The sequence below is a fragment of the Larus michahellis genome, chromosome 1, assembly GCF_964199755.1.
Source record: "Larus michahellis chromosome 1, bLarMic1.1, whole genome shotgun sequence".
NCBI classification, from domain to species: domain Eukaryota; kingdom Metazoa; phylum Chordata; class Aves; order Charadriiformes; family Laridae; genus Larus; species Larus michahellis.
In genome coordinates, this window is record NC_133896.1 from 192,762,235 (window position 1) to 192,781,392 (window position 19,158).

General features: G+C 37.9%; 1 protein-coding gene across 3 annotated transcripts in view; it reads left to right on the top strand.

Annotated features, from left to right (window-relative positions):
• Positions 1–19,158, top strand: part of RNASEH2B (ribonuclease H2 subunit B) — a 44,563-nt gene that overhangs the window by 21,815 nt on the left and 3,590 nt on the right. For 2 of the 3 annotated variants that reach the window (XM_074566370.1, XM_074566373.1), the window contains exons 6-11: positions 4,537–4,601; positions 5,811–5,916; positions 8,953–9,031; positions 9,983–10,025; positions 14,658–14,738; positions 16,674–17,417. In XM_074566370.1, coding sequence (XP_074422471.1) covers positions 4,537–4,601; positions 5,811–5,916; positions 8,953–9,031; positions 9,983–10,025; positions 14,658–14,738; positions 16,674–16,781 — 482 coding nt within the window. In that variant the 3' untranslated portion in view covers positions 16,782–17,417. Of the gene's footprint in view, positions 1–4,536; positions 4,602–5,810; positions 5,917–8,952; positions 9,032–9,982; positions 10,026–14,657; positions 14,739–16,673; positions 17,418–19,158 lie in introns of those variants that run through there. The other variant, XM_074566378.1, reaches the window with a different exon arrangement.

Genomic DNA, 19,158 nt, shown 5'->3' on the forward strand with positions numbered 1-19,158 from the left:
TACAGGAGGAGATACAGGAGTCTGAGAGCATGGAATCTTCCACCAGGAGCAAAAAGCCTACGCTGTCTGACCCTTAATGCATGGAGAGCTCCTCCAAGAAGTTGAGGTTAAAAGCCAGAAATACTGGGAATTTGCTTTCACAAAGCACTCTGCCCTTGCCATTGATAAGGCAGAAATTCTTTACTGTGAGGGTGGTGAAACACTCGAACAGGTCTCCCAGAGAGGTGGTAGATGCCTCATCCCTGGAAACATTCAAGGTCAGGTTGATCTAGTTGAAGATGGCCCTGCTTATTGCAGGGCGGGTTGGATCTTTAAAGGTCCTTTCCAACCCAAACTATTCTATGATTCTATGTAAGAAGAAATATTTACGTGATCTAGAGATACTTGGGAAGTGGCTAAGGAAAGGTGATGGAAGAATGAAAACTCTGCTAAGAAGTAAAACATCAGACCTCTTTATTGCTGCACAGAACATCAAGGGGTGGGAGAGCTCTGAAATTTTTTTCCTGAAAGATACTGATGGACAAGTTTAAATATTTGCTGTATAATATGGTGCATAAGCAGTAATGTAGGGTACTTGCCTCCCCCAGGAGATCAATTTGACTTTAGGACAGAACATGTTTCCATTGAAAATGGTCACTTTAACAAGAGAGGAGGAAATCTGGGCAGCAAGACCGTTGTTACAGTCTTACTGCGACTGAGGTAGTTGGAATTATGTGCTGTTGTGGTACTCCTGGATTTCGAAAGAACCTTTGGAAAACATTTCGTTACATTCAGTATCATTAGGAGCAGGCAACCTTTTTCTTTGGGTGAGTTCTGACTCGTGAGAAGGCTTCTTTAAGACAGGTGCACCTGAACTGCTTTTGCCTTCCCATGAAGTGATAAATACCACCAGTGAAAAATATTATTAAGCGTTTAGGTAATTACTGTGCCCTACAACTTGTCTAACACTGGCTAAGGGTGAGAAAAGGGATACTCAACTTATGTGCACCCGTCTGAGAAGGTGAAAAATCATGCCAGATCCTCTTGGCTGTCAAACTAAGAAGTCTTGGATTATTTTTCTGAAGGGGCACAGTGCTGCCTTTGGGCAGTATTTATGTTCCCTTCTTAACAGCAAAATAAAATGTTTATTAAATGTATTTGCTATAGACAAGGTCTTATATCTTGGTCTCTAACCTCTGTATCCATTCTGAAATTGTATTTGCAGTTGTTATCCATCAGAGCATCCTCTGATAAATTGCATGCTGTTAGGCAGTAGTGAAGATGCTTTACTGCTTGGTTTTTTGCATTGATGTTTTTTAGAATGTGTAAAATGACATAAGTCTGTGTCATTTTGCCAGCAAATGATACTAACTGTTAAAGAAGTTATGTTCACTTTTTGGTTTTTGTTTTGAAATGTAAGGTAAAAGTTGCTTTTGTCATTAAAGCTGTACACACATGCACACACCAGCTATATGTGATGTTCTTGGATGTCCCTAGGCGTGTACTTGCTGCTTCTTTTCTTGTTCAGGTTGGGTAGAAAGTAACAGTGGGGCTTGTTCTTAGGATTTCTTCCTTTTTTGAGAACACCAAGCATACTGTTATGCAACAAGCACATTGGCGCTTGCTTGCCTGTCATGCACAGATCACCTTTCTGTTCAATCCACTTCTATGTGTTTCATATTCTCGTGTCTTTTATTGCCTGTAAAAAATACCAATATTATGACTAAGGTACTCTTTTTCTAGCTCTAAGACCTGTTGTCCACTTTGTAGCCTTTCTTGTTTAAAGGAGTAAGGCTTTAGGGCAAGAAGCATCTGTTGTGTTGAGTCTTCTGCAGCTCTGATCTGTTTGGCAGAACCTAACAACGTAATTATTTCACTCTTAATTTAATCTTGAGGCATTTAACATCTGTCTAACAAATTCTTACCCTAGAGCGCTCACAGTTTACACTTACTGAATTAGCAGAAAGTCTACCTTACTTGGCCTCAGTGTTGAAGGGCACTGAAAATTCATTTTACAGGATTAAATTCCCAGTTACCTGCTTTAGTAGTTGGGGAAAGGGTGTGTTACAGCTCGCTAAATCTGGGTGCAGCAGGTTGTTTGCTAATAAATTCAAAATCATATAGAAAGTACAACAGAGGAGGTTTAAGAAAGGGTTATGAATTCCAGTTCTAGAGTGTTACTCTGTTTCATTTTGTAAGGCAAAAACTGCACTGTGATCTTGTCTGATGTGATTAACATGAAGAGCCAAGAAAACTTACCTGATTAGAATAACTAAGTAATATTGCCAAGCTTGTATTCCCAGAAGGTAGGAAAAAAGAGGCCATATGAGTTTCAGAGTTATGGAAAACACTGAGAAAATGGATGTTAAAATGTGCTTTAGGCAGTTTGCTCAACAATACATCAGGGAAACTTCCAAGTCTACATAGCGATTACCCGATCGCTGAACATATTATTTAATTGTAGAACCACTTATATTCCATCTGTATTTCTCAAACCCAATCTTTCCAGATGTCTCAGACCAGTTTTATAGGCACCAGACACATTAGGGAACAAAAGGCTTTCCAATATATACTCATATTATCAAACATAGTCACTAACTCTCACCAATATCAAATGTGCATCACATGTTAAATCCACGTTCCAATATTGAATCCTTTTGTCAGCAGTTTGTGACTTTCATAACTCACTTTAATTCTTCAGAGGTCTCAAATATTGTCAGTTTCTAAAGTTTAATAGTCAAAACTGTCAAGCACACAAAATATTTTCAAACAAAGTGATCTCTGAAGGGTTCAGTGTAATTATTTTTCACATGTTTTAATGAAAATGGCTTCACAGTTCTACGTTTCCTTTCCCTAACTGAGTCACTCTGAATCATGCTGTTGTGGGGGAGTCTGCCTGGGAATCCGGACTAGAATTACTTTTCAGCATGGGTTGGGGGATGGTGGCCGGAGGATGTCCCTTCCTCGAACTTTCTTAGATAAGAGAGGAATCCATGAATTGTACTCACTGTACTTGGACCCAAACCATGTTAGCTTTTAGAGAAGCAGGTTCAAGTATCCAGAGTGTCTGCCCCATTTTCTGCTGCTTTTCTTTCAGAGCCATTTAGAAGCTTCTAAGTCCTAAAGGGTGCAGCCGGCAATGTCACAGCTAATTACTTTACCTGCAACGCATCAACTTCATGAAGCAAAGTGTATATTAGCGGTATTTTCTCCTTTTTGCTCTGAAGAATTTTTGCATTTTACTCCTCTACAACTGTTGAGATAGATTTAAACTTTATCTTGTAAACTGCTTTCCTCGAACTCTCCATACCCCCTACCATGCACACACAAAGAGCACATAATAGCTAGCTATTTGTATGCAATTTGAAAGAGCCAAGATAAACCCCAAAGAAGGAAATGCTGAAGGAATCATAAATAATATGTTGTTGTTTGCAAGGGGGGAAGGAAACTCCAGGAACTGAGTGTTTGAATATGATACTGGATCAGTAAATGACATGAAACAGATGTAGGTATTTATGGGAATGGTATACAGGAGATTGAAAGTTATTGAAATACCTGTTTAAGAAAAAGACTGAAACACAGTGGGCTCTAAAATCTCTGGTGAAGTCTTACAAGACGTTTCATTCCATTTCCAACATGTAGCTTTCTGTAAATTAATACTGAATTTTTATACTGAAATTTCCATGAACTTTTAAAATTTTCTCTCTCTTTTGCCTCAGCATTGTGAACTCATGTATCTCCAGATAACTGATCACATGTGAATAACAAGTGTTCATGATACCCTAGTTATCACAGGGGAAACACTTTCTGAAATTCTTATATCATGGAGTTAATTTATGTTGCTCAGTAAATCATAAGTGAATCATGCACTTCCTCCCAGAAGGAGTGTGTTTCAGTATTTTGGATTTTTTATTTTCTTTTGATGGTATATTAAACTACATAAAACAGGGGTAGAAGTAAAACTTTTGCTTTAGTCACCCTGTGAAGCGAGAGGGGAGAACTGTGAGAACTGATAGGAAAAGGGTTTATTGAAAGGGTGGATGGTTTGTCTTCACTAAGCAACTCTCTGTCCTGGCCCCTTACTAGTTGCTAGAATTCAGTAAGTAAAGATTTAAGATATTTGGTTTGGTTTGGTTTTGTTTTGTTTTTTTTTAAAAAAGGCAGTTCTGGAACCAACATTTTGTGTTGTGAGCTATGTAGTTAAAATGACCAGTCTGGTGATACAGGGCAGTGAACGTTTGGCAAAGTACAAGGGCTTGAGAAGAGTCTTAGTGAATTTAGGCAGCCCAATATTACACATAAATAAATAAAATATGTGCTTTGCTGGATTAGGGCCTAATCAAAGAATTGTCAAGTTGTTCAGACTTGTGCATATCAGCTCAGTCTGTTTATTTTTCCACATTTCCAATATTTTTGAAAAGTATTGCCCTGATATCAAACATGTGCAAGCCGCAAATTAACTTTCATACTGTATCTACAACTTAAAAGATTGTAAACGTATTGAAAGTGAAGTCCAAACCAGTCATGGCTTTCTTCCCCTTACTTTTTTTTTCTCAGAGATTGGCACTCAGAAATTCCACAAATACAGCCAAGAGAAGACACTGAAGTGGTTAAAGAAAAAGGTATTGGATTTCTCTTTTGCTTTCAAAATTGCTTTATTTTTAAAATGAAAATGCTTATTAGCTTGTCCATATCTGCATTTGAGCCATGTAGTGTCTTTCAGTTCAAGGTATGTGTCCTGTCCAAGAAGTACAGATGTCACAGTAAAGTTGCACTTGGGAATGAGATGGGGCATTAGCAAAATGACATGTTTGTTCCATTCCTCTTTCTGATGGGGCTGGCATGAAAGGGATTCATGGAGTGTGGGGAGGAAGAAGAAGCTGAAGTTCAGCTTATTTCTGTGTTGTGTAGGCTTTGCATAAGGTGAGGGGCTCGTCTTTTGTCCACTTCACAGATGGGCTAGACGAGAGGTTTTGCTGTTGCAACTGTTAAATTCTGCCGTGCTTTAAAGCTGGACAGAAATGCTTGGGTTTGTGCTACAAGTGGGTTTCCTTGTGAAGTTTTGGCAGTCTCCCAGAATGGTCCTGGTATGGTTGCTGCTATCTTGATCCAATCATGCTGTTCAAGTGGTGTGTACAGTATTCAGAAAATAAACTAGTGTTATAGTTGAGCTTGATGTGGTCTGTGTTCTGGTATAAAGAAGATGAATCTAATTTTACACACACACGTGCCCCTACTATGATGCCACTTTGAAGAAAAAGTTCATCACGTGATACAAAGAAGCCTCATCATTTAAATTAGTCAACCCAAGCACAAAATCTGGTCTACTTTCTGATGAGGCATGAGGATATCTGTTTTGCAATGAATACCTGCATATTTACATTTGAACAGGAACCTCTTTGTGGTGTTGAAAATATCTTCTTCTGCCAGTTACCTCTCTGTTAGATCCAGTATAGCAGTGCCCTATAAAGTCCTTAATCTTTGATTTCCATCAGGATTGCCTTTGCAATCCAGCTGAGCTCAGGCATTCTCTGTTCTCCAAGCAGGTGTATTTCTCACCTGTATAATCACGGTTGTTGCATCTGAGTAGCTCATCTTAGGGTGCTGCAAAGCTGGTGCTGTGTTGCCAAGGCAACATGTTCAAAGACATGCTAGTTTCTTTGGGTTTTTTGAGCTCATATGCTAGTCATTACAAATGTATATTAAATTTCACCACAGTCCATAACTTGAGTGTTTTATATGCTTGAAACAAAATTACAAGAGCTTTGTCACTGCATTAACATGTGCATAACAACACTGAGGCAGACATTTCATTCTGTGGTTTCCTATAGGTCAATCAAACAGTGAAAGCACTTAAAGGCAACGATATATCTGTAGGTGAAAGGGTACGTGCAGCTACATTTATCAGCGGTAAACAGATCACAGATACTAAAGAAGGTAAGAAAACTAAACATTGCAATGAATTCCATTTTTGTGAAATCTCATATGTGGAGATAGAACACATGATTAGAATCTAAAGTGTATTGAAATTGGCCTTCGCAGTAAATTTTCCTTGTGCAGAAAATTCCATATGTGTTGTGACTGTATGCCTGGACTTTTCTGAGTTCTTCGGTATCTTCATCAGATGACATTGTAATTAACAGTAGGTCTCAGATGGGTTTCTTTTAGCTTCTCCTTAGTTCAAGGAGAAGATACTTTTCTCAGCAAAATATATGCTGAAGTGCTTTGCTGAACTGAGACTGGCTTGGACAATAGGATGCATGCTTATAAAATATGAGTATCCACCCAATAAGTGTCTCTGTATTAGAACAGACTTCTTCTTTATTATTATTTTTATTAGCATGCAAATGTTCTTCATAGAATTCTCCAAAAAGGGAAGGGATCTTAGGAAGTCATAGTCAGAGAGTAAAAGCTCCTGGTCCAAACATTACCGTCTGTGACAAATTTATAGAATACTTAAGTGTATTCTATTCTTAATAAGGGCAAAAACTTTAATTATATGTGTATTAAATTGCCCTGAAATTGACAGCCCTGGTACCAAAAGGTCTGGAGTGATCCTCTTTGCTTCTAGTCCCCTTTTCCCTGGGGAGGGCAATGTCCTGAATATTACTGGGATATGAAGTTGTGTAGAGAAACCTGAAAATGTGGAATAAATTCTTTGAATGTTAATGAAAATTAAGAAAAGTTGAGAACAAGATGAACAAAAGCAAATTGTTTCTTATTACAAAGACATTCAGAAGTCTGCATGCCGTTGAAAAATAAGGAGAAACAAAGCAACTTGCTGACGAAGTGGAAAATGAGTTACCAAGTAATGATATCAAAGGAAACAACATAAATGAGATTTAAGAGGCAACTAGACAGTTTTATAGAACAGAGATTGTAAAATATGGTTTTTAAAAAGAGGCAAAGCTGCAAAAGTTGAAAGTGACTTTAACTTTACAGTAGCTTTTCATCCTTTTCCCTGCTCCTATTTTTTTCAAGAAAGGGAAAATTGTCCTGACAGCAACCATTTTGACTTATCTCTGAAATTTGTAATTAAATAGCTTATCTGCAGTGTTTTTTCCACCTTCCTCCCTACTTATAGTAACATGGATATAATAGTCCTTTAAAAAACCTTTTTTAGATTTAAAAGAGCACGATTGAAAGAGGGAATACTGGGGGTTAAAAGTAGGTAAGTTTTGGAAGCAGTCCCACTGTATGTAGCAAGGTGAATGACAGGAAGTCAAATGGACCTTACTCAACACTTATTTTTAATAAGACTAATTTTCTTGTCTGATCCTTTCACTGCCATGACAGTGCAATTTATTTCTGTGGAGAACTGCTTTCATAGGGGTATTGTGAAATTTCAGTACCTTATAAATAGATGGGTGTATGTAGTTAGCATCTACAGATGTTGTAGGGCAAAAATCTGTGAGGATATAATGAGGGCAAATGGAGAAGGAGGGGAGGTTTAACATGTAAGACCTGAATATTTCATTCAGAAGACAAAGAAGGGAGGTGCACAAGTATTCCTGATGTTTGACAGGAGGTTAATAACAAAGCGAGGCTAGGGTGAGAACAGAGACTCCCTAGAAGGCAAACAGTGGTATTTTAAAATTGGTAAAGGAAGTCAGTGAAGATTGCTTCAAGGCAGAAATGCAAAGAGAATGGATTTTGTATTTAGTACAAAATCATAGCAGTTGGGTTGGACTCACCATTCAGTGTTATAATGCAAGCAGTGAAAGATGGGAATATTTTTCTTAAGCGATGAATTGGACATATTAAGTGCTGAGGTGAAATTATCTTGGATTGGAATTATTTCTTGTTCTCTCCTGACCCTAAAGTGGGCTTAGGGAGTGACAAATCCTTGATGAATCTAGGCACTGGAGGAAGAAGTGCAGATAAGAGATACTAAGAATTTGATGTCAGTATAGTTGAAATGCACATGCTGGTGTCAGTTTCTTAATGCTTTCTGCTTCGGTGCCAGTTTGCATTGGGCTTTATAGGTTAAGTTTTGGTGTTTTTTTTAAAAAAAAAAAAAAGAGGAGACTATCTCTGGTACAAAAGACAGTTCTTTACCACCCTGAAGCTAGTTTACCACATGCTTCTGAACTGTCTAAGTGTGCAGCCTTGTGAACAGATAAAGCTGACCTGTTGTAGCTGGAATTCAGAGGCGAGATTTTAGCTTATTGTCTGTCTGTCAAATACTTCCCGTTCATGGGTGCAGTTTCTCCCTAGCAGTCCCAATAACGGCAAGTTTAAAAGATCCAGCCCATGATCAGTAAGTGCTTGTGTAGAACGTGAACAGAAAAGATCTGGTTTAGGGCTTCATGTTATAAAAGGGTCACTTTTTTTTCCCCAGTCTCTCAGAACGATGTTTATAGCAGGAATGCCCTGTACTGAAAACAGCTTCTAGTAGTTCATATTTCCACAGATCATTATCCCGTCTTGCCAGTGATGTTTAGATAGGCCTTGGCATTTTCTGTAAAGTACTGAAATTAAGTACAAGACTTTGAAATAGACTCATTGTCTCATCTAATTGTTTTCAGTTGAAGCCAGAAAATGTACTTTAGTACTGAAGGCCTTGCCAAATAATTGTAAGATCCAGATGCTTTAAAATTAATGATTGCGTGTTCTGTTGAGTCAGCTTTTTACTTTTGCAGGTTTTTAAAATTTAATTTCTTTGGAAAAATACATGATATCTAGTATTCTCAGAAAGTGAACAGCTTTTGTAAAGTACATACAGCCGATATTAATAACATGTGCTGACAAAGTGAGTGTAGTAAGTCTTTACTTTTTAAATAAACCTACAAGTGTCATATAACATAAACTACTCAACACAGAGAACCATCACAGTGTATCCATTAGAAGTCTCTTACTATTAATTCAACCTTATGATTTATGGTAGCGCATGCAACATGGCTAAGGCAACGTGACTGTATCATGAGAATGTTCTTTTTCTTCTCATTTCCACTCCGTGCCCTGTTTCTGAAGACTATGTACGGTATGCCCATGGGTTAATATCAGAATATATTCCTGAAGATCTGAGTAAGGACTTACTAAAATACTTAGGGTAAGTATTGTTCCTGCTAGCTGCTAGTTTTATATGGAATGCGTTAATGTCCTTGTGGCCATTTCTGTTGAATACTGCGATTTGTTTGTCAAGGTTGCAATGAATGACACAATGAGATTATATTTGCCACACTTTAAATTTGAGTATTTCAAATGTAGATTATGTCTTTCTGGTATTCCTATGATGCTAAGGACCCTGGGCTGGAGGAGAGATTTAATATAAAAGTCTGATACATCTGTTACCACAGTTGCATTATGAAACCGTGAGCAATGTATCCCATTTTAGAGCAAGGCAGGGAAGGAAATCCAAAGAGTTAAAGCAGTTTGTCCAGAATTGTCAAGCATAAGCAGCAGAGCCAGGAGTAGAATCCTCATCCCCAGTCCCCTTTTTTTTTCCCTATTCACTCAGTGCTGCTGGGATTTGATTTCACATATCTAACCTGTATTAGTTTATGTTTAAATCTGGAAGATAAGCCATCATACTCATCCTGGTGTTCCCTGCCAGCGTCAGACTTTGCTTGGAGCATCACTGGGACCCTGCACCTGCCCCTCAGTTCAGTTCTTTTCAAAGGGTTCTGTTATGATGGACTATGGAAAAACATGCAATTTGCAGCTTGAAGTCCCATAGCTTAACAGTTTCATTGAAGAGATGTTATGTGCTTTATAATATCGTCTTACAAATAGCCAAGGTTTTCAAAAGCAAGGTGGAGTTCTCCTGTTTTGTTGCCAGATCGAAGAACTTTTTTAAAAGAGACAATGTTTCTGTATGGTGCCTGGCTGTTTTACTTATCTAAGTCAGAAATACAGAGTCCATGAACTGCTTTTTTTGCAAACGCATGCCATGTGTGAGCAGCTGATAACCAAAGCAGCCTTTGTGGGGAAGGAATTAACAAGCTTTAAGTTGCACAATCCGGCTGCCTTAATTTATAACTTAAAATATTTTGTTCTACAGACTCCCAGAACTTAAAAGCCCAGCACCAGAGCCACCGCTGAAGGTAGGAGAACATTAAGATATTGACAGATACATTGTGTTGTAAGCTAATTTCTCCGAATTATAATTAAAACTAGGCTAGGCCAAGCACTGGGAACCAGTACAAAAAGTAAGTTGGCCTTGAGAAAAGCCAGTCTGAAATAACGCAAGAAATTTACAGGGTACTTCATATTTTTCAATAAGAAATATTTTGGTTGGTGTTCCTGTTTGAAAAGGGGAGGGAAAGAGAGAGACATATTTTATGGTTTTGGTCAGCAGTGTTTTCATACGTATTTTGCTTATTTAGTTTTATTGAGGTTGATGAGACAATATGACCTCATAGGGTTTTTTTCATATGTAATTTATGAGGACCCTGAAAGGGACCTCCTGGGTCATGGATTCCCAGACAACCATGTTGGATAATCTCTTATACACTGACCATTCTTCACTGTAAGTCTCATTAGGATTTTTTATTTCCATTACTTCTCTTGGAAGACTGTTCTATAACCTCATTCCTCTGATGCTCGGAAACCTTCCTGTAAATTCCACCTTGAATTTATTCGTGGCCAATTTATTCCCTTGCGCTTTTCTACTAACATTATTATTTTGGGTTTTTTTTAATTGAAGTGGCTCTTTTCCCTCCCTAACATTTGTTCTCTCAATGTGTAAAGGGAAAACATATATCCTTCCTGTTTTCATTTTGTGAAGCCAAAGTTGGTTGTGTAAGATGGGTTCTCCATTCCCTCATCATTGCAGGAACATTTCTTTACACCTATTCCAAAATGAGTTCAATTGTTTCAAAGCAGGTGACCAGAATCATATGTAATTATTCATGATAAAACCTTCACCGGTACAATGTGATGGTATTCTTCCCTTCTTGTCTTAAGTGGAAGTACTTTATCTCATTACATCTTAGAATCCCATTTACCTCTATTACAGTGTGATGTACCAGATAGTCATGCTCTGAACGGTTAGGACACACAGTTGTTTGTTTTTCTCCACTGCAGTTTTTAGTTGATCAGCATTCAGATTTACGAGAAATTCATGCAGTTAGCTGCTGTGTACATGACCTTGCACTTCTGTAAATTTCATCTGTTTGTAATGTTTCCAGTCTTGAAAGTTCTCTGGCTTTTCCTTCCCAGTGTTAAAAGCTCTTTAGGTGTTCATACTGCTACTCAGTGGTGTACGTTCAGCAAATGTTAGCATGCTGTTATCTTTATTTAACAATGAATGAACATTTTGAATAGATATTGATCATGATGCTCCAGTAATCATCTCCATCCAATCCAATGATATCCCTTTCTGCATTATTTACCTTTGTTTCCCTTTTAGCCAATTTCTTACCTACCTTAAAATTCTTATGCAATCTTTGTTTTCTATGATTTCAGTTGCTTAAGCGGCACCATAAAAAGTGCTCTGGCAATGCTTCACATTTTCTGTCTGATAACACATTTTCTGTTATCTTTGAGAAAAAAAAAGATAAGTCAGTAGGCGCTACCTATGTTTAGTTTTCGTTTACTCTGTATCTTTAACTATTCTTCCTTCTTTCACGTTTTCCTCCTTAAATATAGATGGGTGTTTGGCTATTCTGCGGCAATATGGTCCCTACCTGATAGAACAGTTGCCAGGTTTTGCCTCTGGGCTTGTGATTTCTGAGACAGTCTCCCAACAGTGTCAGCATACTGAGTTTTACTTCTATCTTGAATAGAGTGATTTCTAGTCTCTTTTCTGACCCTGTGTTTAACCTCTTCATCTTTATTGAAAACAATTTACTGAGGCAAAGGATTTATTCCATTTTGGGGCTACACATAGATTAGCTTTAATATCTATCCAATCCTTACTGTATAGCAGCTTCACTTTTTCTTTTTTGATTCCCTTTTTGCCTCTGTGGCTAAACAACCTTCTATTATTTGTTTTAATTTCCTTTCCAAGGTCTAACTCAGCTTGACTTTTTGGCAGTTCTCACTTTATCCCAGTATTACCTGACCCCTAAAACAAATCTTTTTTTTTTTTTTGGCAGTCTTTTTTTCCCTGTTCATTGTAGAATTCTGCTTACTCCTAGTATCTTTATTTAGGTATGTGTGCGTCTGTGTGAGCAAGGGGGAGCATTCATGTAGTTTAGTCTGAAAAGCTTTTTCCTTCAAGATTTTTCACCTTGTTTGAAGTAAAAGATCCAAAATCACTTCTTCCATATTTTTCTTTTACATTCCAAGTGTCCTCCTCACACATCAAGTCCTTTTGCTTTGGCTTAGAGAAGTAAGGCATATGGTCTGCAAAGTTTGCCCCTCTAGAATCAAGAACCCCACTTTTGATTGTCCTTTCCATTTAATTTAATTTAAACTGAGGCGCACACCTCAGTCTACTGAAACTAGGTTACTTACGACACTGACCTTTCCTGCAACGTCCCTGTTACTTACCGAAGCAAAGTCTAAAATAACCTCATTTCTGGCTGGTTCAGTGACTGTTCTTTTAAGCAGTATGTCAGCTAGCACATGGAGGAATAATTGGGCCCTACTGTTATTAATAGCATTTGTTCTCCAAAGTATATCCATGGATATAAGTTATTTCCATGTGGTTGGACAGTTTTTCTGGCTGCACAGTTACTTGGCCCTTTGATTCAGTTAAGAATTATCTTTATGCATTGTAAGAAATATTAAACACACATCAGGAGCCAACTGATATTCATTAGCCATATAAGCATGTTACAACAACTATATTAAACTACATGTGATGTACATTACATATTATGTACGAATAGCTTTTATACCATTGGGATAGTTCTGAGAATCTATTTTTAAAAATAGTTTTATTTCGGCAGTTTGGTTACAGAGGAAATGAGGCTTAGAACTGTTCAGCTGTTGGGCAGTGAAATCTTGCTGAGGATCTGATTAATTTCCAGAGCACTGACCAGGGTGTGTGTGATGTTTCTGTGTTTAAGTCTTAGCAACTTCAAAGATTGAAATGCTCCTATATTTCACAATCTCAGAGGAGCAAGGCAGGCTTGTGCACTGGAACCTCTAGTCTCCTTCAGACCATTTTTATTCACTTGCATTGACATTTCTTTTCATGAGGGCAAGGTGTATTGACAGACATAGTACAGGATTATTGCAAATAAAGAAGGGTCTAACATGTATTTCCTAACACATATTCCTATGTATCACATATTTAGAAATTATATTAAAATAAATTCTGAAGGGAGGAGAGATTTAGAAACTTCAGTGGTTAACAGAAAAGCTACGACAGATTCTCTCTCTTTTAGTACAAGAGTAAACTGGGTACAGTCTGGACTCTGTGATTTAATGATTAAATCAAAACTACGTATTCTTTGTATAATTGTAAGCCATTGATCTTGTGTTGTAATTGTCATACTGTCCAGTTTGTCAGCATAGGGAGTCTGGCCATTGGCAGATGATGACAGACATCTACAAAGAATATGTAGGCTCTGCTACAATTAAACAGCAAATGTTTTGCTGAAATGCAGACATCTTGTTAATAAGTTTTAAAAACTTGTTTATCAAATTCCAAAAAGAGGAGAATAGTAATTATTCATTAGATTGTCATTTGAAAATGTTATCACAGCACAGTAAACAGCCTCCTAGAGAGGCTGATCCAGATCCCATTGAAATCAAAAGAAAAGGCTGCTGTTGGATCTCGTTCTAAGAGCTGAGAAATCTAAGCTGCAGACCTGGCTTCTGTGCCAAAGAGAAGGGGGTGGGGGGGAGAGAGAGAGATCACAAGCACCATAAACAAAATGAATAAAACAGGATCTTAAAATGTGTGGTACCATCCAAGTTGCTTGCAAAATCACTCTCTTTGGCACAAAAACTAGGAAGGCCGCAGTTTAGATTTCACAGGATATTAAGGACAGGGCAGTAATATCAGATATATAATAATAATAAAAATACAGTGTTGTAAAATACTATATACTTTTTTTTCCCTTTTGGAAACATACCAGGAAGTTTTCACCTTTAAACTAAACACATGCTCACAGTTTATGGAAAGAAATATTCATTCTTACGGCCTGATCATGTGAAGTGCTGAGAACCATTCACTTACATTATTTCTGAAGTTAGAAGGCACCCAGCACACGCAGAATCAAGCTTCTTAACACACTGTTGGATTCAAGCGATGAAGCAGTCAGCAGAACTATGTCAGTGTTTCACTGTTGCCAAACTGTAGAAACTAATTACTTCTAAAGCTTGTGCACAAACAGATAATAGACTAGATGACGATCCACTTGTGTTGGCAGATAGCAATTACACTGCAGTTGCTGCGCAGTTCCATGACACCATGGGGACCAGAGTCTGGTCTGCTCCGTAAAAGTTCTCTAAATAGACTCTGACACCAAAGTCACAATCATGGAAGTTAAAAGCAGGATTCAAGTGATTTCTAGAAGTCATTCTTCAGAAGGCTAGGAAGAAGAAAATGCTTCCCATGACACTGAATGATCTCTTCAAATACTGTAGACATGGTATATATTCCCATGTAAAGAAGACAATTACAAAGAGAAATCTTCCACTGTTACTGCAGATTCTTCAGTTGATTGCCAGTCCTATTTTGCTGCTATGGTTATGTTATAAAGCCAAAGCCTTAAACTTCGATGTGTGTACATCATAAAAGTGGTTGACAGAGCAACTTCCTCACTCTAATATTTCAGAAAAGGAAATTATCAGATGTCCCTGTGGAAGCAGAAGACGACTATACTAAGTTTAACACCAGCAATCCGAAACCCAAAAAGGTAAGCAAGCCTTGCATTCATTCATGTTTTACTAAAGCATAGATTAATATCCAACATTAGCACAAACTGACTATTCTTCTCTACCAAAACACACCAGAAAAACAAATACAAGATGGCAGATGTCTGTAGTTATATCTCCTTGAACTTTTCGTTCAAGTTTAATTTAATTTTCATAGTCTTAATGTCCCATTCTGAACTCTTCTCTACTGTTACTGTTTGACTGTATTTTATCAGTGAACCTCATAGACTTGGACACGTGTTAAGGTGCTCAGCTAATGTTTGCAAAGCTCTTTGAGATCTTTAGATGAGAAATCCTATGGCTTAGTGATAGCAGCTGTTGAATTTCAATTATTTGAAAAGGAGACAAAGATGGCAGCATTCACTTAAATTCCAAGGGATGCTAAGACAGTCTTTATTGTTACCTAGAAGTATTGCTTGTGCACTTACTTATGTCAGCTTAATGAAGTTAAATCAACACAGAGCTTGCTGATTGCCAGCTGCAATGCAAGTTTGGAGGCCAATTCAAATCTGTGTCCAGTGGTGCCTGCCACTGTACTATTCCTAGGAGAGCAACAGAGATGTGAAAAGAAATAGATTCTGTGTGTGCCAAAGTTGTGAGATTGCACTGGCTTATTTCTCTGAACACTAAAAGAGAATGAATCCTTCTCCAGTCCATTGGGAACTGAAAAGGCCCTCTGTGCTGGTCTTGTGACCTCCAGACTAATGCTGACTACTCTTTATCCCTTTGCAAAGAGAAGCAGCTGGTGACAGATGCATTCCTTCCTCCCCCCAAAACATGCAGAATTTTTTGTATTCAGGGCACATGCTAGTTTTGCGGTAAGAGGAGGATTGCCCCCTAAGTGAAGGTGATAAATAGTTTAAAATACGCATCTTTCCCTTTTTCCCCCATTATGTACCTATAGCTTTTGAACTGAGCCTAAAGATAGAAATAGACTGAGGAGAAATAATTCATTTTAGCATTAAATATGATATACTTCTGAAATAATGAAGCACATTGATGAGAGAATCTGGGAAAGAAAAGATAGCTCTTGGACTCTGTACAGTATACTACACTTTTTTAAATACCTTGGCAGTGTTTTTGTTTGTATAGTAACACAGACAATCATACTGTTGTTGCATATCTCCATCCTATCCATTACTTTCTAGCCGATCTCAAGTATTGTAATTGTGAAGTCCCGCAGACTGAGGAGTATCATAAATAAAGGTCAATGCAAAGTTTTCTTAATAGGGAAAACAGCTAGAGATTTAAAACATAACATTTTAAAATGTAAGAAAGAAAAGAGGTCAGCTCTATAAAACATGGCTCATAAAATGTGTTTTAGGTGTAAAAGTCTGGGAAGTTTTCCCAGTGGCCTCGAAGTGCTTTGCAAATGTTAGTTACCTTCTTCATTCTTAGTTCTTCCATCTATTTTCCCTTTATTTCACTGTGCATAGAGACTTTCATAATAAATCTGTGTGAATTATTCATCATCTGTAATGCAAGGTTGTAATTCAACCTGCTTGACAGCATAATCATGCGATTGAGTTGGAGGGTACAGTATGCATCTGTTACATTGCATGCATTATTCCTCTTAATGTACACTCAGGGATTATCCCAAAGTAAACGTTTGAGTTGGGATACCTCATTCTGCAGAAAGGAAAGATGTTTCATCTCCTTGTCCTTGTAATTGATTCACTGTCTTTGTCTGAAGTTAAGTAATTCGTGACAAGTATTTTTCTGTTTGAATAATCTCAAATTTGTTTAGTAAGGTTTTTCTCCTACAATTTAAAGCCTGCATAACATTATCTTTACTGCTGTGTACTAAAAAAGCAATTCAGCTTCTTGCTTGACTTCTGTATTTAGGAGTTTGTATCTTATACTCCCTTCCTATGGAGATGCTGCTTAACTTATTCTGTTTATCATTTCACTGACAGGCAAACAGCAAGATGTCTGCAGCACAGAAGGCTCTGGCCAAAGTTGATAAGAGTGGAATGAAATCCATTTCTATGTTCTTCAGCTCCAAACCTAAAGCATCAAAATAAAGACTTGTACTTGAACAATGGTTATTTTTATGTTAAGATAAAGATGTCTCCTGGTGTTATTTGTTAGTATAGTATCTGCAGGGCATGTTTGCGTATGTGGTGGAGGGTGATGAAGAGATCTGTGAGTGGGTGTGAGACAAAGCTATTATGCCTCAGTGGGGCGAGGCGGTACCGTGCAGATGTTCCAGCCTGGGTCAGGAAGGTAGCCGAGCTGCATTAGCATGGTCCTGTCAGCTGAGAAGCAAGGTTTAGCATAGTACCATACCGTACCGCTGCTTGTTCTAGAGCAAGCTCAGTCAGGGCCACCACAGAGTTTTCTCCATTGCACTCCATTCTGGGCTGGAAACATGCCCTCCTTTGAGGTTTTTAAGGAGAGGTTTTTTTGTTCGTAAGGAGCATTATTTTTTTGAGACTTTCTGGAGATTTTTACCTGGTATAACACCAGAGTAGGATGACATCGTTGGATTTTTATGTTGACCCAAATCTAATTGCTGATGTAAGCATTGCCGTTGGTGGCAATTTATAGAGGCAAAGATAGTGACTATATTGGGATTTTGGTTGTTTTGAATATGCTGGAAACAAATTGCAATAAATGTCAATGTGCATGTAATGCAATAAAGTGCTTTGTGTAACAAATTTATGCTTGTTGTATTTGCTGTATGTTTCAAGAGTTAGATTAGGCTTCAGGACATTTCTTAAGGGGGTTTGGTATTTTCCTGTGTGTAAATTTTAATCCTTAAAGAATTACAACATCACTTTGGGCTTACATGATAAATCTCTTAACACATAGCAATATAGGGGTATTTTTCGGTTCAATTCCAAGGTCAATAGGTCCTTACGAAAAAAAATTAGCGAAACATTTGTTTAAAGGCAAAACTGGGGCTTTTAAAGAAGCTTATTTTCAGCTGGATGCGTAATTCAAAAGCTTAAGTATGAGTGTCTTGGATAAGGTTTAGTTTTATGAAGTTTTGCACAAGGTAGTACTGTTACTTAAAACACACTACTCACTCTTGGGTGTGTTCTTCCCTCATTACAGAGTATTGCTATATATTCAGAGGGATAGCTATCTGCTATGTTGCAGTTTCCCTGATTCACAGAATTGAAAAAGAGATGGAGTCACTGCATAGGTGTATAGGTCTAGTTGTATAGGTTTGTGTAGGTCTAGCCAGTTCTGGACAACACTGACTCATAGTTTCATCCACCAGTTGTTGCGCTGAGCCATTACTGTGAATCAGCTGCAATGTGTGTTTTAGAAAGACACAATTTAATATACGCCATTCTTTGCTACTTCAGCTCAGTAGAGAATCTGCGAATCTACCTGTATCTCTTGATAAAGGGGAGTTTCAGAGAAACTAGGAGTTTCTTCATTTTTGGTAACTATGCCATTTTTCCACTTCAGACTTACTTGCTGCTGCTTACAACCCGTGGATTACAGGGGTGTCTGTTAGGTTATCGAGCTCTGTGGCATTCTCTTCCAACCAGAAATGAATGAGAAGCCTTGCTCTGTGTTGCAGTTGTCATTGTAGTTGTAGTTTTTTTGCAATTTGTAGTTTTGCAATTGTTGTTGGGGTTTGTGTGCCTTTCAGACCAGTGGTTTTTTCAAAGTGTCGGGCATAGTTTGTAAATGGGGAAGTCAGTATGGTTGGAATTCCACATAGAGGAAAATATTCTGAAATATATGGAATTATTATCCCTAATTACAGAGATATTAATTTAACAAATGTGAATGGCCTCCCAATAGCGTGCAGTTAATGTTCCCCTGTTCTAAAAATGTTTGTCTGAAGCGGATTATCTGAAAATCAACCCATAGTACCAGTGTTTGAATGTAGGTTGAGACGTGTGTGATTGAGATGAAGAGACTTCATTGATTTTTTCAGTTAGAATCTATTATCCCAGGCCATTTGGTGCTTTAATAAAATTCCAGTAATGAATGTCAACTTTCTGAGACAGTATAAGGAGATGGGGAGCAATAGGGGACACAGGAAAAAACCCAGTAATTGCTACGTGGAGAAATTCCTGTTATACCACACTGCCTTGTTGTTCAGCTGTCTTTGGCAGAATTTCACCAGCCCTATCAGTAAACTTTCCTTTTCTGACATCAACTATCAGACAAGTTTAAAAATTAATAGTAGGTGTCAATGTACGTGACAATTTCTATGGGCACCACCTTTAGAATTGCCGTCTTGGTTTTTTCCTACCTTACTTGTCTGGGCTGTAAAGGAAGACCAGCCCTGTAGCAGCACCAGTTGGTTTATCCAATGGGTCCTTGCTATGGTGGTTGGACAGTTGGTTGGTTGGACTCGATGATCTGAAAGATCTCTTCCATGCGAGACAATTCTACAATTCTATGATTGGAAAGAGCTAGCATTTGGTGAGC